General features: G+C 40.5%; 1 protein-coding gene across 3 annotated transcripts in view; it reads right to left on the bottom strand.

Annotated features, from left to right (window-relative positions):
* The window catches only part of APOO (apolipoprotein O), a 58,116-nt gene that overhangs the window by 12,246 nt on the left and 23,252 nt on the right, over positions 1-22,618 (bottom strand). For 2 of the 3 annotated variants that reach the window (XM_019927708.3, XM_019927709.3), the window contains exons 3-7: positions 21,948-22,067; positions 18,185-18,239; positions 15,039-15,134; positions 6,722-6,813; positions 3,231-3,311 (exon numbers count right to left, since the gene is read on the bottom strand). In XM_019927708.3, the coding sequence (XP_019783267.1) occupies positions 3,231-3,311; positions 6,722-6,813; positions 15,039-15,134; positions 18,185-18,239; positions 21,948-22,067 (444 nt within the window). The remainder of the gene's footprint in view (positions 1-3,230; positions 3,312-6,721; positions 6,814-15,038; positions 15,135-18,184; positions 18,240-21,947; positions 22,068-22,618) is intronic. The other variant, XM_019927710.3, reaches the window with a different exon arrangement.

The following is a 22,618-nucleotide window of genomic DNA, read 5'->3' as shown; positions in this document are numbered from 1 at the left end:
ACTATATATTTATTTATATGTATATTTGATATTTATATTATAAAGGCAAAAAACAGGCAAGCTCAACTACAGTGTTTTAGAATAAATACGTTATGTGGTTCAACTAAAAGAAAAAGTTTAAAGAAAAACAATGGAATGAAAAGCACAAAATTCTGGATAGTGGTTCTCTCTGGGGAGATGGAAGGGCCCAGGAAGAACTTGGAAGACATTGGTAATTTCCTATTTTTAAAGATGGATGGTTTGTTGGTGTATGTATGGTCATTATATTGTTGGATTTTAAACTGTAAATATACATATATATGCAGTTATTTTATATTATATATGTTGTATTTTATGACATATTTTATATGTTCTTTTATCTCAAAAAAAGAAAAAAAAACCTAGACCCATTATGATGACAATATTTCTGGACACACCCATCTTTGCTTCACAGTTCAGACAAAGAATTCATTTTAGCTGAAGCAGATAAATTCCTCTTCACTGACCAATGACAGGACTGAAAGACCACCTCATCCAAACTTCGTTGATAGAAGACTCAGTGCAAACATTTAGAATTAATTCCTAAAAGGGAAAAGAGATGTGGCAGAGCAAAAAATGCCACAGACTGATGGTTTCTGAGAGTAATACAGCTCCATGGGAAATAATATAATTGAGAACTGAACCATCATTCATACCACTTAAAATTTCAGGGCCCCATTATTTGATAGTGAAATGCCATTGTCTTTTATTGATTTCCCTGCCCCCCACTTGTTGGACTTTGTGGGTTTCAGTATTTTTTGTTTGTTTTTGCTTTATTAACGAGAGCAAAGACTTAAGCTACCCTGGAACAGGAATCTTTGGGGGCCCGGGAATTCTTTGAAGGGAACTGAAGAACACCTCATGGAGGAGATATTTGTCTGTTTCTTAGCATGTCTGGAAATTGGTTTTCAAGTTAGGCTTCAATTACCAGTCTCAATTAGGTGCAATCTGATTCATAATTGTTTGTACTATAATAATGTAACAGATGAACCTACTTTTGGTTGTAAGTAGTCAAAGAAATTTGTGGAATGCGGGGATCTAGTTCCCCTGCACTGGAAGTACAGAACCTTAACCACTGGACCACCAGGGAAGTCCCTCAGGGCCCCATTTTAAACACAATGTCCACAAATTTCTTTGACTATTTACCACCAAAAGTATGTACATATCAAATAATTCCCCAAATCTAACTATATCAAATCTTGAATTAATAAGGCCTTCTGATATTTTTCATTTAAAACTTGTGCTAAATGTTTAAGTAGTCAACATCCATTTTATTATCTTCTATTCACAACAGACAGCTGTCAGGACAACTGTGCTTTGAGAGTAAGTGAATGGAAGAACACTAAGCTCTCAGTGACGCTCAAGAGGGCAAGAGCATAGAAGGAAGACCAGAGACGACATGCAGACCAACCCCAGGCTAATTAGGCATCTTTACTATCTCGCTCCCCAAAGACTTGCATGTAAATACGAGTAGCTGTAATATCCAACGTTTTCAAATTACAATAAAATGCTGTTCTGCTTAGCTTGCATTCCAACCACAGTCCCACTGGTGTGCACGTGTCTGCCTGACACCACAGTGAGCGCTCAGAGGCTCCCAGGGGATCCCCTCCACCATAGCTTTCATGTGCATCGGTTCTGCACTGACACCACAGTGAGCACTCAGAACTGAGGAGGAGTTTCATTTTCTACATTTCTTTCTAAGGCTGTGTATAGTTTTCCTGACATTCTGTTTCCTTTCCCATATTAAACTCAGTGTGGACTTCAGGAATTTTTTAAACAGGAAAGAAAGCTTCCAAAGAAAATGTCAGAGAAATGAAAATAAAACTATGAGCATTTATTCTTTAAAAGGGATTGCCAAAGGGCACTTGATATTAATATAGAACTTCCTACTCAAGAGCTAGTTTAAACAGGCTCAACAGAGACTAATTCATTTACAAATCACCAGTACATTAGTCTTAAGATTTCACTGGAAAATTATTTATGTAACTAATGAGGAGGGCTTATAATTTATTCTGTTAATGTTACTTCCAAATTCCAGTTTGAAATCCTGGGTTTTGAGATAGGTATGTATGTATTTATCTATTTATCTATCTATTTATTTATGGGCCATGCCGCATAGCATGCGAGATCTTAGTTCCCCGACCAGGGATCGAACCCATGCCCCCTGCAGTGGAAGCTCGGAGCCTAACCACTGGACCACCAGGGAATTCCCTAGGTATTTATATTTTTTAAAAGGGTATTCTGATTTGAGATGACAGGAGTCAAAAGTATTCTATGATACAGAAGGTATGTTAATAATAAGAACCCTAATTCTTCCTTATCGAGCTGTGCCTCTGAGTGCTTGGAGGAGGCATGATGCCTTGTTCTATATTCTCTAATCCTTATCAGAGGAAAGAGAGAATGTCCCAGCAAACATAGGCAACATTTAATCAGCTAAGTGGCTGTGAGAAGAGACAAAAAAATGACCTGTCCTTATAATTCCACAACCTTTTCCCCTCTGCTGTTTGCCCACCAGTCAGCACAATGGCCTGTAACTGGTGGCTGGTCCCGTATTTGCCCTTAACTGGACAGTACTGATAAAGCGAAGAACAAAGCCTATGGTGAATGAAATATCAAGAGGAGTCTCGGTTATTTGTCTTTTGCTGGGAGCATAGCATGTTCCCTTTGAATCTAGTTTTTTGTTTTTTTTTTTTTTTTTGCGGTACGCGGGCCTCTCACTGTTGTGGCCTCTCCCGTTGTGGAGCACAGGCTCCGGATGCACAGGCTCAGCGGCCATGGCTCATGGGCCCAGCCGCTCCGCGGCATGTGGGATCTTCCCAGACTGGGGCACGAACCCGTGTCCCCTGCATCGGCAGGCGGACTCTCAACCACTGCGCCACCAGGGAAGCCCTGAATCTAGTTTTGATAAAACTTTCAGATAATATGCAACACTTTGAGCAAACTGTAAATACAATACAGTGGAAATTATGGTCTAAGACTGGGGTGGAATGTATTTTATGGCCCCCACTTATTCAGCCCTGCTGAAAATAATCAAATGCACAGAGGTTCTATTGCTCCTCCAATAAAGGCCACCAGAGAATCTGAGCTAGAAGCATAAGGAAATACAAACAGAAAAAGCAAGAGCAAGCAACAGGGCATCAAGAATTTTATAAAACCTGAGAGAAACCACATATTTAAACCAAAAGGAAGATAATGAAAAAGATCTTTCTCACCTTTTGAATGTTCTCCTTCCACAAATCTTCTACGACTATGTATCCACGTAAACCCCAGTCATATAATTTCTCCCCACTGACCTTGAAACAAAATATAAAAGATACATTGCTATTCCATACATGAAGTAGTAAGGAAGAGAATTTTGTTTTCTTTTGCCCTGTTTCCAAAAGAACTGTATTTAAGCATACGACAAACAAAGGAATCTTGGAACATACACATTAAAACTGTGCAATGTAAGCAAATAAAAGATAGTAAGAATGATAGCATAAAAAGAAAAAATAGCTTCCCAGTGTATAGTTAGTGTTTAAAATAATTTGCCATAAATTATAGGTGTATATTTCAAACTTTCACAATTTCAAGGAAAAAAAATGTAGATCATTACTGATATGGGAAATGCCTGAAGATCAGACAAGAAGGAAGGCTTCTACCTATCACATCTAGCATGTAACAGCCAAACAAGTCTGAAAATCAAGCTTAAAATCAATCATTCATTTTTGGGGCTAGGTAAAAAAAATAGGTGAGCCCAGTAAAGATACTCTCAGTCTTTCCAGATCCCTCAAAACATAAAGTCTTCCAGTTTCTACAGCGATTTTGCCTCCTGTTTCAAAATCCTTTCTACAACATCCTGAGAGGTAGGCCCCAGGGTCAGAGAATATTTTGGGGTCAGTGAGCTCACTACCTTAAAATGCACTTGTCCAACTTTGGCCTGTTGGCTTTAATTGTTGGAAACTTTTTTTTTTAAGTATTGAGCTTTCTTAAAAAAAAATGCTTCCAATAATTTGCATTCGTTCGTCCTACTTATGACCATATTGATTATTCTTCTAAATGACAGTACTTCAATTTTCTGAAAGCAGTTATTATTCTCTTCCTAGTTTTTATAATAATTTGTCTGTGTATAGCATTTTACTTTACAAAGCACATTCACATGATTTATCTCTATTCTATATAACAACCCTATGTGGTAAGTAGGCAAAGACTGTAAGGAAATATTCAGAGGCCGAGTGACTAAGATCACAGCGCTAGTAAATCCAGGGGTTGCTGCAACATGCTGGTTTCTTAGAAGTTATATTCTTCCAGTTGCTCCAACTGTTCTTAGGACATGATATGATTCTCACACCCACTGGTAGACATATCAAGCATTTATCATGAGTATGGCACTGTTTTCAGTGCTTTAAATTTGAGAGAAAAATAATATTTGCCATCACTTTAAGGGTTTTCTTACAGTACTTTTCTCCAAACACTACTGAACAGAAAACAGAATATAAGTGATTAAGTGGCTTGTCCAAGGTCATGGCATTCATTAAAAAAAAAGAAAAAAAAGAAGAGGAAGTAGAAAAGAAACTGTGAAATAGGAACTAAATGACACTAAAACGGTATCAGAAATTCTCTTTCAGTCGCTGATGTTGTTTTGTTTTATTGTGGCAAATACACATAACATTTACCATTTGAACCACTTTTAGGTGTACAATTCAGTGGCATTAATTACATTCACAATGCTATGCAGCCATCACCACCATCCATTTTCAAAACGTTTTCATCATCCCAAACAGATCACTAATGTTTTATATCTAGTGAAACTAGTTAATTGCTTTGCTCTGGCTTACCCTAGGTACAAAATAAAAGACAAAACTCCTTCCCCCTGACTTTAAAAATAAATTAGAATACAACTCAGATTTGCATGCTACTATCTTGGTTGTGAATATAAAAAATCTTTTGCAACATATGCTGTGGCATATAAGATAAAAAAAGGCCTCTACTCAGAGGGCAGCCACATATGCTTCTCAGCCAGCAGCCAATTTACTATTTAAACCATAACAGACTGAGATGATGTTTGATTATTTTTATGATCTAGGGCAGGCAGACACGATTCACTGTTCCAGAGCTGGGGCTGAAGCAGGCAGAGGATCAGTAACTGTCTGCCTCCAGGACTGCTGTAAGCAATGACAAGGCCATGCTATGAAGATCTTACTGGTATTTGCCACCAAAGGCAATAATTTCCCGCAGCTGGAGCCACTGGGCTCCCACCTGCAACTGCAGCACCGTCTAGGAATGTAGACTCGATACTGTCACAAGGACTGCAGGGGGCACAGTTTCAGGTCATTTTGGCTCAGAGCCCTCAGGGCCGAAATCTGGTGATGGCACTGCTATTCCTCCTAGGACCAAGTGTCAGTGTGAGATGGCAATTCTGGCAAATGAGTCCTTGTCTCCGTAAGTTGTCTAGGACCTCAAAACCTCGAGTCTGCCTTGCTCTTGCAGTTTTCCAAGGGACTCTACATGTAGAGTCGCACTAAGTCCACACACCACTGCCCTGAGAGAGTCTAGTCTTTATCAGTGGTTCTCAAATATTATGGGCTTGCTAAAAATCCCCCGGAGGGCTTGCTAAACCACATATTGCTGGCCCTAACCCTCAGTGTCTGAGTCAGTAGGTCCGGGTTGGGGCCTGAAAATTTGCATTTCTAACAAGTTCCCAGGTGATTCTGATGCTGCTGGTCCAGGGACTACACTCTGAGAACTGCTGGTCCAGCTGTTATGGACTGAATTGTATCCCCCAAAATTCATATACTGAAGCCCTAACCCACAGTGTTAATACAGTAGACTGTATTTGGAGACAGGGCCTTTAGAGAGGTAATTAAGGTCAAGTTCATCATAAGGGTAGACCTCTAATCTAACTAGTGTCATTATAAGACAAGGATGATACACCAGGGGAGTGCACGCACAATGACAAGGCCATGTGAGGACACAGGGAGAAGGTGGCCATCTGCAAGTCACGGAGAGAGGCCTCAGGAGAAACCAACCTTGCTGATACCTTGATCTTGGACTTCCAGCCTCCAGAACTGTGAGAAAATAAATTTCTGTTATTTAAGCCTCACAGTCTGTGGTATTTTGTTACGACAGCTCAAGCTGACTAAGGCATCAGCTTCACCCGTGTTCTTGCCACTGTGTTCTACTTGCCAGGATGCCATCAAACTGAGGCCTGAAGGGTAGGAAAGGAGCAGCCAACTGACAGACCTGAGAAAGGCGTTCCCAGCAGAAGGGACTGCACTCCCTGTAGTCCCCAGCAAGGAAAGCGAGGCTAGCACCATGATGAGGGAGAAGGCGCAGAGGGCCAGAGCACAGGCCCGTGCCTGCAACTCCAAGGAGGGCAGGTTGTGACCAGATAAGCCCAAACTGAGAATGACCTGTAACTAGCAGCTTTGGAATTTGAGTCTCTAGATTTCCATGTAATTATGCAAAAAAATAAGGCATAGCAAATTTTCTTTGATTAATATTCAAATTAGCATGCATTCTCTGAATACTGACATTGGAAGGAGGGCCAGAACTGAGGTACATAGCGCAGAAAAACATTTAAATTTGTTGTAGTTCATTTATATGTGCAAACAAATTTTAGTCTGGTGTTAGAAAGGCTGCAAAATAAAATTAAATTAAGCAGTAAACCCATACATACATAAGCAAGAACAAAGGACATGCAAGCTTACTGAATCTAACTTACCTGGACAAATACAATGGCTTGTTGTGGATAATAAAGAGAGGCAGCTAATCCCATGAAAACAGGTGGATACACCAGCTTCTTTATTTTTGAACCTATTAAAAAAAAGGTTATGGACACCATCAGAGTATTCATTATCTTTACCATTACAGTTTGTGTCATATATCTAACATTGAGTAAGACTTCTTTGGTCTTAGACTGACAGAGAATGTGCCTAATATATGAACCAAAAAGGACCACCACATTTTCATAGCTTTAGGAAGATACAATTCACACAACTCACCCACTTAAATTGTACCATTCAATGGCTTTTAGTGTATTCACAGAGGTACAAGGCCATCACCACAATCAATTTTAGAAGTCATCACCCAAAAAGAATCCCCACATCTGTGAGCAGTCACTCCCCAATTCCTCCATGACCTCCAGCCCTAGGAAACCACTAATCTACTTTCTAACTCTATGGATTTGCCTACTCTGGACATTTCGTATAAATGGAATTATATAATATGTAGTCTTTTGCACCTGGCTTTTTTCATCAATACAGTGTTTTCAAGAGAACTACCATTTCTAAGCAAACAGAAAAAAAGATTGTTTTAAAAAGAAAACCACACATTATTTTGGTTTCTAAGGTTTACATTCTTTCATAGTAAACTGGCTTCCTATTTAAATACTGAATGCAAGCATTCCTCTCCTCTCCTTTCCAATACCCCATAAAAATAACAGTAAAAGAATAAAACACAGATAATAAACCCACAACGAAGAGAAAATGTATGGAGGGGCTATTGGCTATTAAGAAGGGTCAGCAAAGGTTCAGAAAACGGAGAGTGGATGGGAGCAAAAGGACAGACAGCCTTTAAATCCTGAGGAGGGGCCACAGCAGAGGAGGGAGCAGAATGTCCCTGGCAGCCCAGAGATGTCAGGTACCATGCAGGGTGGAGAGGGCAAACAGGGATCAAAATAGGGGGAGAAATACAAGTCCTGTGCGTGGACCAGGTGAGCCTCTCCTTCCTCCATGCCATGCCTGTGCAAAACTGCCTGTGGCCATGCCATCTCGCCAGACAAAATCTTAAAAGGGGGGCAGGGTATCGCTAAAGAAATGCCATGGATTTGCTGCTGAGAACCGAGACAGCTGGTGTGAGTGCATGTGCGTGTTAGTGCTGAAGAGTCCAGCCTTCACTGTCACCCCCCCACCTAAGGGCAGTCCCCTTTTGGCTCACCCTGAGGGAGAACCTGCTTGCCAGCAAGCCCCATCTACACACAAAATGTTCTTATTAGAGTTTCAATTGCCTTGTTCTTTCTTGTTTTGTTTTTTGCCTTGTTCTTAAACATGACTGTACAACTGAGGAAAGCTGAGGAAAGCCTGCAACATACAAGAGAAGATCAAGACAAGCAAGAAGGAAAAATGACCCTAAAGGAAAGAGAAGAACTTAAAAACAAAACTAAACCTGTTATTAAGTATCATCAATAAATTCAAGAAGCTACTGCATTAAAAGAAAAATGAGTTCTGTGAAAAGAGCTCTTGGAAATGACCAAAGTAAACTAATGCAAAAAGAATAGAATAGTCAAGAAAATACAAGAGACACATGGGGTCAGTTTAAATAGCTCAATCACAAATGAATTCGAGTTCAGGAAAGAAAAAGAATGAGAGGAAATTTTCAAATAAATACAAGATATATATTTGCCAACAGCTGAGGGCTGCAAGCTACCAAAATGCCCAACCAAAGAATGAAAACATCTATATGTAGTCACAGCACCATGGAAGTTTAGAACATTGAAGACTAAGAGAAGATCCTCAAAGCTTCCAGAAAAAAAGAAAAAAATGAATCACTTCATAAGGAACAATCAACGCAGACTGGTTGCTGACTCTCACATCTGCAACGCTGGGTGCTAGAAGATGCAGCCAGAAAAGTTTTGATGGAGAACAAATTCTACAACCAACCAAACGATCACTAGGTATGAGTCCTTTCAGACTTGCAAAAACTTGGAAAGTTTACCTCCAACATAGGCTTTTTTGAAAGTGACTTAAGCATGTAGTTCAACAACATGGCAGCAAATCTAGGAGAAGACAACATGGACCCCAGGCAAAGGGGGTCAAACCCAAGAGAGCGTGGAGCCATGGCCCAAGACAACAGCTGTGTTGACTGAGTCTCAGTCTAGACTGTGAGAATACGTAGAGCCCTGGGAAAGGGGAAATGAACAGACAGAAGGATGGAGAGCTGGGAGAAATGAGAATGAGATTAAGAAAACTGGTAGAGGGTAAAACTGGAGAATACACTAGAAATGGACTTGACACAAGAAACAGTCTCCACTCAGAGGCACGGGGTTTTTGAGATGGGACGCATATAGATGCTAGTGCAATGTATGTTACTCACATTTACAAAGAAGAATGTAAGTGCTATTTATCGGTCTTAAACTTTAAACAGACAAATCCCCCAAAATGGAACTGGGGTTACAGAAGAGAATACAAATACTATCAATCTACACTCTTAATATTATGTTTCTCTCCCTGTCCTATTGCCTTGACTGAAAGGCTATAATTACTCCAGAAGAGAAAAGCCTTTTACACCCCTGGAAGCCCACCTGTACACTTGAAGCTTTAAGCACCTGGGCAGCTCATGAAGGTGAGGACCAGGTGGAGGACAGCAAACCCTCCAACCAGCCACTTTTCACTCCTCTAGGGAAAGCTGATAGGCAGCAGCTCTTGAGCTTCTAGCTCCTAGTGGTTCACACAATGAGCTGGGGGCCCCAGAACTTCTGGAAGGAAGTGCAATCCCCTGTCTCCCTGCATATCTCCACACCCACACCTCCCAAGAAGCCAGTGGTCTAAACTGTAACCATCAGCATTGCCAGAGGGGAACCACTGGCTGCCAGTGCTGCAGGGAGCCACCAGAAGGCAACAATGGTGGGCAACGACCACCTGCCACCCTTGGGTGTCCTGGTTGGGCCCACTTCCTCTGAATGATCATCCACTCATCTCTCTTCCAGAGAAGTACCTCTTGTCCTCACCACAGTCCTGGCCACCCTCACCACCATTATCTGCTGAATGCTCAAGAAACCTATCCATATGATCCAGCAATCCCTCTTCTGGGTATATACCCAAAGGAAATGAAATCAGTATCCTGAAGTATCCCATGTTCATTGCAGCATTATTCACAATAGCCAAGACATGAAACCAAACTAAGTGTCTTTCAATGGAAGAATGGATAAAGAAATTGTGGCATATATTTACCATGGAATATTATTCAGCCTTTAAAAGGAAGGACATTGTACCATGTGCAAAAATATGGATGAACCTGGAGGACATTATGCTAAGTGAAATAAGCCAGACAGAGAAAGAAAAAACAGTGCAAGATCTCACTGATATGTAGAATCTAAAAAAGTCAAATACATAGAAGCAGAGAGTAGAAGGGTGGTTATCAGGAGTGGGGAAGTGGGAGAAATGGGGAGGTGTTGGTCAAAGGGTACAAAGGTGCAGCTATGTAGGATGAATAAGCCTAGAGATCGAATGAACGGCATGATGACTACAGTTAGTAATACTGAACCCTGGACATTTACTAAGAGAGGAGATTTCAAGTGCTCTCATCACAAAAAAGGTAACTATATGAGAAGATATATTAATTAGCTCGACTCTAGTAATAATTTCACTATGTATACGTGTATCAAAACATCATGTTGTACACCATAAATACATATAATTTTTATCAAAAAATAAAATTAAAATAAATAAAATGTTAGACTGAAAAAAAAGAAGAAAAGAAACTCCACCAGGAGGGACCTTCTGAGCCCATCGTACTGCTGCCAGCATAGGGGACCAGGAGGGGCCTGAAAATCATTCTGACCACCCATGAACATACCTACCCTCCTACTCCCCACTCATCTTGCTTAGGGACCCCCCCCACCCCAATGTTGTTTACCTCAGGCCCTTGTACCCCAGCACCCACGGGAAAAGTTCTGTTGTTTGGTACGTGCGCATGAGTATGTGTGCATGTGTACTTTTCTGAAAAAGAATTAAGGTTTTAAATTATTTTAATACAACCGAGCCCTCTCAGGAAAAGGAAGAAGAGAGAGGAACAAGCAAGAAAACAAAAGCAAAGGCAAAGGACCCGCAGTAGTGGTGTCCTTCTGCTGCTGTTCTGCCCAGGAGAGCATAGTCCCCAGTCGTCCGCAGGACAGTTACCACAGTGGATGTGCAGGAGATAAACACAGTTTAAAGAGCACACATGGCACAGGGAGCTCTCTTTAGGGCTGTAAAACTGCTCCACGTGCTCTACCCATGGAGAGGGAAGGAGGAAGCTAATCTCACTTGATTCCACGTTCCTGGCTCCCTAACACCCAGTCAAATTCCAACACCCTGGCCTTGGGATCTTCATAAATTCTAAACACTATCTAAATAACATAGGAATGCTTTCCTAGACAGCTTTACAGAAGGAGGGGAAAGAAGTTTGGGAAGAAAGCTGGTTCAACTATTGCCCAAGCTGATTAGTAACAACAAACTGCATTTAATTCTTATATATTCTGCACAAGACGAGAGGAGGACACAAAAACTACAACAGGAGTTCATTCCACACACTGGGGGAGTGGCACCAGGGCAGCATTCTTCCAGATTCTAAAAGTGCGGTTAAGGCATGTATAGGAAGGGTTTTTTTGTTTGTTTGTTCTTTTGTGGTACGCGGGCCTCTCACTGCTGTGGCCTCTCCCGTTGCGGAGCACAGGCTCCAGATGCGCAGGCCCAGCGGCCATGGCTCACGGGCCCAGCCGCTCCGAGGCATGCGGGATCTTCCCGGACCGGGGCACGAACCCGCGTCCCCTGAATCGGCAGGCGGACTCTCAACCACTGCGCCACCAGGGAAGCCCCAGCATGTATAGGAAGGTTTTTAATATTGAGAAATTGTTATCAAACTAGTCTCTATAGTTATCTTTTATGGGGACCGATTACAGGGTTCATAATCTTTATAATTTAGGAATTTTTGTGAAGCCTGAATTTTACAATCAATGAAACTTCAAGTAGCTCATAAATTCATCTAATTATAATGAAGTATTTTATCATCCTGTATTTCCTATAAATGTTTTGTAATCCAGCAGTAAGGTGTAGTAATATCTTTAAGTTGATATTTGTTAGCTTTTAATTCTAAGTATATATATATTTTTTTGCAGTACGCAGGCCTCCCACTGTTGTGGCCTCTCCCGCTGCGGAGCACAGGCTCCGGACGCGCAGGCTCAGCGGCCATGGCTCACGGGCCCAGCCGCTCCATGGCATGTGGGATCCTCCCGGACCAGGGCACGAACCCATGTCCCCTGCATCAGCAGGCGGACTCTCAACCACTGCACCACCAGGGAAGCCCCTAATTTTAAGTATATTTTTTAAAAATATTTATTTATTTCGCTGCATTAGGTCTTAGTTGCAGCACGCGGGATCCTTGTGGCATGCAGGCTCTTTGTTGCAGCGCACGGGCTTCTCTCTAGTTATGGCACGTGGGCTCTAGAGCACAGGGGCTCAGTAGCTGTGATGCACAGGCTCTCTAGTTGTGGTGCAAAGGCTCCAGAGTGTGCGGGCTCAGTAGTTATGCCACGCAGGCTTAGTTGCCCTGTGGCATGTGGGATCCTAGTTCCCTGACCAGGAATGGAACCTGCGTCCTCTGCACTGGAAGGTGGATTCTTAACCACTGGACCCCAGGGAAGTCCCTAATTTTAAGTATTTTTACAAGTTTTTATCATCACTGACTGAAGGTACAAGACATCAAGAAATTAATAAACTCTCCATTAAATCACTGTTACTAGGAATAATAGCCTGATCTTTTATTTTAATATAAATTTATTTTATTTATTTTTGGCTGCATTGGGTCTTCAGTGTTGTGCATGGGCTTTCTCTAGTTGCAGAGAGTGGGGCCACTATTCGTTGTGGTGCGTGGACTTCTCATTGAGGTAGCTTCTCTTATTGTGGAGCATGGGCTCTAGGCGCATGGGCTTCAGTAGTTGTGGCACGTGGGCTTCAGTAGTTGTGGCACGTGGGCTTCAGTAGTTGTGGCTCGCAGGCTCTAGAGCGCAGGCTCAGTAGGTGTGGTGCACGGGCCCAGTCGCTCTGTGGCATGTGCAATCTTCCCAGGCCAGGGCTCAAACCCACATCCCCTGCATTGGCAGGCGGATTTTTAACCACTGCACCAACAGGGAAGCCCTAATAGCTTAATCTTTTTTTTTTTTTTTTTTTAGCTTAATCTTAATAGTGAAACATTTACAGTTTCTCAGGTGTGACAGATCTTCATTAATGAAAGTTCACTCTTTCTGTATCAAAGAGCAACAGGAATTTGACCAAGTAAATGTGCCTATAAAGGATAACTAATTTCTTTTTCTTTTTTTATTCTAATTAATTTTTTTATTGGAGTATAGTTGATTTACAACGCTGTGTTAGTTTCTGCTGTACAGCAAAGTGAGTCAGTTATACATATACATATATCCACTCTTTTCTATACTCTATTCCCATATAGGTCATCACAGAGTATTGAATAGAGTTCCCTGTGATATTCAGTAGGTTCTTATTAGAGAAAATGATCTTTTTTTTTTTCCCGGTACGCAGGCCTCTCACTGCTGTGGCCTCTCCCGTTGCGGAGCACAGGCTCCGGACACGCAGGCTCAGCGGCCATGGCTCACGGGCCCAACCGCTCCACGGTATGTGGGATATTCCCGGACCGGGGCACGAACCCGCTTCCCCTGCATCGGCAGGCGGACTCTCAACCACTGTGCCACCAGGGAAGCCCCTGATCTTTTTTTTTTTTTTAACATCTTTATTGGGGTATAATTGCTTTACAATGGTGTGTTAGTTTCTGCTTTATAACAAAGTGAATCAGCTATACATATACATATGTTCCCATATTTCTTCCCTCTTGCATCTCCCTCCTTCCCACCCTCCCTATCCCACCCCTCTAGGTGGTCACAAACCACTGAGCTGATCTCCCTGTGCTATGCGACTGCTTCCCACTAGCTAGCTATTTTACGGTTGGTAGTGTATATATGTCCATGCCACTCTCTCACTTTGTCACAGCTTACCCTTCCCTCCCCCCATATCCTCAAGTCCATTCTCTAGTAGGTCTGTGTCTTTATTCCCATCTTGCCCTTAGATTCTTCACGATCTTTTTTCTTTCTTCTTAGATTCCATATATATGTGTTAGCATACAGTATTTGTTTTTCTCTTTCTGACTTACTTCACTCTGTATGACAGACTCTAGGTCCATCCACCTCACTACAAATAACTCAATTTCGTTTCTTTTTATGGCTGAGTTAATATTCCATTGTATATATGTGCCACATCTTCTTTATCCATTCATCTGTCGATGGACACTTAGGTTGCTTCCATGTCCCGGCTATTGTAAATAGAGCTGCAGTGAACATCTTGGTACATGACTCTTTTTGAATTATGGTTTTCTCAGGGTATATGCCCAGTAGTGGGATTGCTGGGTCGTATGGTAGTTCTATTTTTAGTTTTTTAAGGAACCTCCATACTGCTCTCCATAGTGGCTGTATCAATTTACATTCCCACCAACAAAGCAAGAGGGTTCCCTTTTCTCCACACCCTCTCTAGCATTTATTGTTTGTAGACTTTTTGATGATGGCCATTCTGCCCAGTGTGAGGTGAGATACCTCATTGTAGTTTTGATTTGCATTTCTCTAATGATTAATGATGTTGAGCATTCTTTCATGTGTTTGTTGGCAATCTGTATATCTTCTTTGGAGAAATGTCTATTTAGGTCTTCTGCCCATTTTTGGATTGGGTTGTTTTTTTGATATTGAGCTGCATGAGCTGCTTGTAAATTTTGGAGATTAATCCTTTGTCAGTTGCTTCATTTGCAAATATTTTCTCCCATTCTGAGGGTTGTCTTTTCGTCTTGTTTATGGTTTCCTTTGCTGTGCAAAAGCTTTGAAGTTTCATTAGGTCCCAGTTGTTTATTTTTGTTTTTATTTCCATTTCTCTAGGAGGTGGGTCAAAAAGGATCTTGCTATGATTTATGTCATAGAGTGTTCTGCTTATGCTTTCCTCTAAGAGTTTGATAGTGTCTGGCCTTACATTTAGGTCTTTAATCCATTTTGAGTTTTCTTTTTGTAACCAAAAGTATATAATTTCTTTCATTTTATCTTTTTACAATTTCTATATATGTTTAAAATCAAATATACTGGAGAAGACAACCACATCAATTATACATCAAGAAGGCCATATTCAGGAACTAACTCATTATTCCAAAAACTGGTAAGTGAAAAGAAAGAATCAAATGTATATGTTATGTCTCCCTTATGAACTGTTTAAAAAAAAAAACTACAAAATTGTACCTACCTCTAGCCAAAAGGAGTCCAACAACTCCAGAAAAACCAATAACACCAAGTCTTGGAAAAAATCCAGGAGGTGCATTTTGGAGATATTCATAGCTGTCTATAATAGAATCAGACCAGGAAACAGTTTTATAAATTGCTCATTAAAAAACAAAACATGTACATCAACTATACTTCAATTAAACATAAACATAAACAAAAAGAACAAAACAAAAAAGTCAAATATAAGTAGCGTATGTAGTAGCAAATGCTTCTCAAATAATGTATTCTTTGCTTTCTGTTAATATGCTTCTTTTCAACAAGTTCTTTTTATGTAAGAGATAAACATGATTTACTAGTTACATCGCAAGTATCCAATTTTCAAACACTTTTTAGCCTGATGACATTCTGACAATAAAGTAATGTTAGATTACCTTCATATTCCTGAAGGCAACAGATCTGAATCAATTATTCATAAGGGTAGAAAGACAAATACAGGAATCCCTTGCTATCCAAACACAGAAACAGAATAAATTTGGATAAATCTTTGGATAGATCTGTTGCTATCTGAAGCTTTGCTGCTTGCTCTCTAAAATTCAGGAACCAAATACATTAGACTCAGGAAAAAAAATGTATCTTTTGCCATCTGAATTCATTATTTAAACTCAAGAATAACTCTGGATAATGAAGGAAATTTGTAGTGCAAGTATATGCAGGAAATAGTCGCTGTTGATAGATAAATACAAATAAATGCAACATGTGAGTCTACTTGCCACGCCTGACCATGCATTATGACCTCATTCGCATGAGGCCGCCTCTCCTCTCCCCTGAGCCAATGCCACCAAATAAAAGCTAGCTTAAGTCCTACCTCCTCAGAAAAGCCTTTCCTATACTCATCAGCCCACACCTCTCTTTCTCCTCTAAAGTCCCACCATAGTTATTTTCTCTACTGTCATTTGGTGCCTAATTGTACGGCCCTTGTTTTTAATTATTCAGGGTATATTTTATGTCTCCTCAAAGAGAATATCTGCTCCTTAATGGTGGACTGCTTAGACTTCTATGTCATTTTCCCCCAGTGGTAAATAGTGGATGTTCACTCAACAGATACTTATTTGAAGCCCTGCTAGGAGTTAATGGATACTGAATGAATTAACAAAGGGATTTCAGCTAGGTCACGACTTGAAAAGCCTGCAGGTCTCTCAACCTCATCTTCAGCACTCCCGATCTGCTTCCAGTTCCCGGCACACGCAACACTAAGTCAGCACTCCAAGCCTTGGTCATGCTGTGCCCTCTGTGTGGAATGCCTCCCAATTCCCACCCCCATGTTTTGGTGTGGCTAACTGTTCCTTCAAGACTCATCTCAGAACTCCTTCCCTGACTGCTCCCACCTCCCCAATCTCTGTTAAACTAGTTTCTTTCCTCTGTACCTTCAATGGTGATCTACGACTGTCTCTGTATTTGTGCTAGTATTGAACACTTTATTATATGCACCTCAGTGGCTGTGACCACTGGCTCAATCAGCCTCTCTCTTCAATGCCTGCCATGATGGTGACTTAACAGATGTACATGGAACTGAATTAACTGGAATACTCAATAATTCTCTCGTCTAGATAATACTAGGCATGTGCCAGTTATCCTTTTCTTGGCTTCTTTGGGAAATGTGGTGATCATTTTAAATACTACTATAGGGCTTGTGTTCTTTGCACCAATTCCTGTCTGGCCTTTTACTTATTTTGCCTTTAACCTGGTTTTAACTTTTCATCCTCTTGTCTGGGTCATTTGAGGCAATTTTCTGCTTCCCTTTATTTTTGCCTACCAGCATGGTATTTTCAATTCTAGACAGGCACACAGAGCAGGTGATAGAAGGATACCCAGATGCCTTGGTGAGCTGAGCCAAAGTGGGAAAATCACAAAGAAATGGGAAAGAAGATATGCTGTAAGACTACACTAAATATGAAGCCCAGCTTCTAGCAACATGTCTTGGCTATGACTCCTGGGAAATGGACTGGTTGCCTTGGCAGACAACAATGCAACTCATAATGGAACGTTTCTTCTTAAGTCTTTGCAGTAACTATGAGTCCAGGAGAAGGAAAAAAAGACTCATATTGCAAATACTGCCTACTGCTGTGAATCAATGGGGAATGATAGGCGACAATGAAGAGATACCTCAGTCACACATATAGATAAAAGATCAGGAGTTCTTTAGCTTCCTCAGGTAAAAAATGAAGGTAGCAAAGTACCTAACTGCCAAGGTTGTTATGAGGATTGTACATAAATTAATACTTTCAAAGCACTTAGACTAGTTCCTGACACCTAATAAGCACTAAATAAGTGTTTATAAAATTAAGATATTAACATACATGAATAATTTAAAGAAGTGGTAAGCTACTAATATGTCTGTCTTCAAATGAAGAATTTACTTATATAGTAGTCTCAGGGGTATCAGTGCATCAATACTATGATAATCTTCACTAAGAAATAAATTGTACTCATGCTTATTTTATCGTCACGGAAACACTTGTAAAAACAAGAGGATGACTGGCTGAGATGTCCAATAAAGGGAAATATGATCAATGTCTATAAATTTATCAGTTCCTGATATTAGTTAGAACATAGACTGTGAAACCAGTTTATGAGTGTATGTGTTAAGTGAATGTGAAAAACAATCAAAGGCGATAAAGAACAAATGAAAACATGTAAGAACACTATGAATTATGCAATAAAGCCTTTCCTAGGCACACCAGCCCAGTTCCTTCCTGCCTCTAAACTTCTGTAACATGTATTAATAGCTGTGCCAATGAGCTATCCTGATTCTGAAAACCTATAGATGAGTTAGGACATTGCACCTGGAGACAGATTTAAAGAAAGAAAATCCAGTGTATCTGCATCTGCTAGGCCAACAATCCTAATGATCTTGAAGAGACTTACCTGAGTGTTTGGGGACACTAGTTCTCTGAAATCTGATGAAAAAAATAGATTCTCTTTCCAGAAAAATCCAAATAGCTCTAAAATTCTACATACAATTTTAAGGAATTCACAGATCTCCTGGAGCCCATCCATGGCCTCTCAGTTAAAGAATCCAATGTCAAAAAACAAAAAAACCAAAAAAAAAACAAAAAAAAGAATCCAATGTCAAACAAACTGATTATGCCTAATTAAAAATCGACTTACCTAACCCCCACTGAACCACACTTTGCATCTTGGGCTTAGTTTGGGAGTACATTTCCTAAAAAGATGAGAAAAAAAAAGAATCAATAGGATTTGCTGATTAGAAAGTAGCAATAAATATATTTGTCTTTACTGAATAAATTATCATGTTATTAGCACTTTTGAACAAAGGGATATACTCTCTACCTGGGTTTTTTGCGTTGTTTTTCCTTTTCTAATTTCCCCTTCACCACAAATTGCTCAGCAGAATGGCTTATTATTGCCACAGGAAGCAAACATTTCAAGTAGAGTGGTTTCAACAACCCAGCCTTTTCGTTCTTCTATTGAAATTGAGGAGGACGAAAAAAAATCAATCCCCTTGATAATTAAAGTGGATATTCTTTCCCTGTGAGATTAAATCATTCATATTAAGTCTATTTCCTGATTTGCCATGATTTTAGAGCCTATATCTGAAAACTGCCCATTTGAAGCAGGAATGACCAGCTTTAATGGGACAAAGGAGTCTATATCCAGGTTTGGAGAAACATTTACCCCAATTGAGCAAATGAAGTATTTAACATTCTCTTAACCACAACAGTAAAAAGGCTTTGTACATGAACATCAGATGATCCTAAAGAAAGCAAGGGACTACTTCAAAAAGTGTACAGTAAAGATGGGAAAAGAGATATGTGGGTATCAGAAGATATCAGAACCTGCTGTCACATGGAAAAGGATTTGTTTATTTTAATTCAGTTCAAGTCAGAGCAAGTTATCCTAATACTGTTAAATGGCCTTAAATAATAAGTGCTGAATTTGGCGGAGGACATAAAGAACATTAAAAAAACCTGAGTACTGCTTCATTAAAATCCATTATTAGTTTTTTTCTGCACATGAAAAGAGAAAAACTACAGATCAATGTCTAGACTGACTGCCCACTTCTTTTGCTAGCATAATCTGTTTACTATGAAGAAAAATTAAATCAGCTCTTGAAGAAAGGGACTAGAACTTGTAGGCCTGAAAATGGAGCCAGGAATGAGAAAAATTTTCATTCATGAAGACTTCAATCTATAGGAAAATAAAACCAGTGTAATCACACAAAAAAGCTTTTTTTACATATAACTAGTACAAATAAACATGTTGATAACTATTCTGAGGGGTTTTGTTGCACTAAGCATCATGCACAGATGAAAATGTAAAAACCAAAAAGCAACCTTGGGTTGAAAGGTAGAGATAAAGTACGTTTATAACCACAAAAAAAAAAAGAGCGAGAGAAATAACAGTAGTCATGCCTACATGATACAGAAATATTTGCAAATGTGCTGACCTTATCTTAACCACCGGCAGATGGTTTAAAAATCTTCTAGTCCATTCTCTACCTCTGCGGCTTTATTCCTGTCCTGCCCCTAGGTTCTTCAGAACCTTTTTTTTTTATATTCCATATATATGTGTTAGCATACAGTATTTGTTTTTCTCTTTCTGACTTACTTCACTCTGTATGACAGACTCTAGGTCCATCCACTACAAATAACTCAATTTTGTTTCTTTTTATGGCTGAGTAATATTCCATTGTATATATATGCCACACCTTCTTTATCCATTCATCTGTTGATGGACACTATGTCCTGGCTATTGTAAATAGAGCTGCAATGAACATTGTGGTACATGACTCTTCTTGAATTATGGTTTTCTCAGGGTATATGGCCAGGAGTGGGATTGCTGGGATGTATGGTAGTTCTATTTTCAGTTTGGTTTTTTTTTGTTGTTTTTTTTTTTTGCGGTACATGGGCCTCTCACTGTTGTGGCCTCTCCCGTTGTGGTGCACAGGCTCCGGATGCGCAGGCCCAGCGGCCATGGCTCACGGGCCCAGCTGCTCCGTGGCATGTGGGATCTTCCCAGACCGGGTCACGAACCTGTGTCCCCTGCATCAGCAGGCGGACTCCCAACCACTGCACCACCAGGGAAGCCCCTATTTTCAGTTTTTTAAGGAACCTCCATACTATTCTCCATAGTGGCTTGAGGACACGGGGAGAGGGAAGGGTAAGCTGGGACAAAGTGAGAGAGTGGCAATGGACATATATACACTACCAAATGTAAAATAGATAGCTAGTGGGAAGCAGCCGCATAGCACAGGGAGATCAGCTCGGTGCTTTGTGGCCACGTAGAGGGGTGGGATAGGGAGGGTGGGAAGGAGACACAAGATGGAGGAGATATGGGGATATATGTATATGTATAGCTGATTCACTTTGTTATAAAGCAGAAACTAACACACAATTGTAAAGCAAGTATACTCCAATAAAGATGTTAAAATTAAAAAATCTTCTAGAACAAGAGAATAAAGTTTAAGTGTGTTACAACACATTATGTATAAAGTCTTTAGGTATTTCATAACTCAATAATATGGTTACGGTACTTTAGTATAATGGCCTGATTTATGCTATTTTCTTTCTAAATTGGTGAACAAAAGTTCAGCATTGGCACAGACAGTGGAAATTAAAAATTCTAAAACAAGTTCTGGATGAAAATTGAGTTTATCATCTCAAGCAAAGTAAATCTAGACCACGTCACACACATCTACATTCTTTTACTTTGTCATCAGTTTTCAAAATCAAGATCAAGTGTGGCAAATATACATATCAAAGCCCACGAAAACATTCTGTAGACTGTAAATTTTGGTTTCCAATGTTAAAAATTGCACACATGCTTTCATGAACATAATGACAAATGCCTGATTTAAAACCTGAGCAGTAAAAGTCAATCTGTACATGCAGATCTTTGGTCACTAAGGGAAACAGTTAAGTACTCAAGTATGTAATTCCACCCTGTTGTAGTTATCTACCCTCCTATTATAGCATTCAAAATCCTCTGTACCCATTCCTGTTTAAAGGGAAATCCTGGGATTTCCCTGGTGGCACACTTGTTAAGAATCTGCCTGCCAATGCAGGGGACACGGGTTTGAGTCCTGGTCCAGGAGGATCCCACATGCCGCAGGGCAACTAAGGCCGTATGCCGCAACTACTGAGCCTGCGGTCTAGAGCCCGTGAGCCACAACTATTGAGCCTGCGCGCTACAACTACTGAAGCCCGTGCACCTAGAGCCCGTGCTCCGCAACAAGAGAAGCCACCTCAATGAGAAACCTGCGCACCACAACGAAGAGTAGCCCCGGCTCGCTTCAACTAGAGAAAGCCAGCATGCAGCAACAAAGACCCAACACAGCCAATAATAAATAAATAATTAATTAAAAAATAAAATAAAGTGGTACTGACTTGCAGAATCTCTGTGGGGAGAGAAACTTCCTAATTTTGATATAAATGTTTACATAGTTCCAGCCCCATATCCTCCCCTGCTGGACAATAATGTTTTCATAGCCGCAACCAACAAGATAGGCACCATGGGGGAATTCCCTGGCAGTCCAGTAGTTAGGACTCGGCGTTTTCACTGCCGTGGCCCATGTTCAAGTCCTGGTCGGGGAACTAAGATCCCACAAGCCAAATGGCCTGCCCAAAAAAAAAAGATAGGTACCATGGGCCTCTGCTCTCTAGTCAACGTGACACAGGCTGCCCAGTGGGAGGGAAACTCTCTCTGCAGCTATGGCGACAGCTGCCACCAGGAAGCTAGGGCTCTCTGCTCCACTCCAGAGATGGCACTGATGAACATTTTTAAGTCAGGCACTCTTAAGTTGGGGCCCCTTATTGTGCCTTTTTCTGAAAACATGCAGCCAGTACAGACTTTTTACTACTGACTCTAAACAGAAATGCATTCATTCCATTTTCAGAACAGCTCTCTGTACCTGACACCAACTTGTATATGGTTCGCAATAATGTCGGAGATGGGAGATGCTTTCTTCAAGTTGGGTCCTTGGCTCTTCCACATATTTAGACTGACCCTCAGGAACAGAGTAGAGTGAAAGCTGCAAAGATTGAAAAACAAAATAAAAAGAAATTAAGAAGTGTATACAGTAATGAAATAACAATCAATTATTAAATTTGTAATAATTCACAAACTACAGTGAATAAGGGTTATGTGCACCCTGAACCTTGCTTCAGACGATCTTTGCACCTTAATCAATAAGGACAAGGCCAAGAGAGCAGGGCTATGAGGTGTCCTAGCCTCCCCCAACCCTACTCATAGCAGATAAAGTAGTCCCCTTTTACCCATTTTATATATTAGTATTTGTTATTTCATCTTAGATTTAGTTTGGAAAAAGGATTCTATTACTATAAATGGTGGGTCGGAGGTGGGATAGGAAAAAAAAGCTTGAGGATAACTGAATAGCATATGACTTAGCTCTAGTGATCAGTCTAGTGCTAATCAAAGCAGAATAGCAGGTTTGTTCCCCACCAGAGAGGAAACATTTCACAGCCACCATTGGCTGCCTTCTTCACCCTCAAAAATGCCACTGTCTCAAGGCCTGAGAAGAAGAGAGTAAAGGGCAAAAAAACAAGCTATTTAGCTTTAGGT

The sequence above is a fragment of the Tursiops truncatus genome, chromosome X (genome assembly GCF_011762595.2).
Source record: "Tursiops truncatus isolate mTurTru1 chromosome X, mTurTru1.mat.Y, whole genome shotgun sequence".
Classification (NCBI taxonomy): domain Eukaryota; kingdom Metazoa; phylum Chordata; class Mammalia; order Artiodactyla; family Delphinidae; genus Tursiops; species Tursiops truncatus.
Note: the sequence above shows the minus strand (reverse complement) of the source record. Positions and strands in the feature narration are given on the sequence as shown.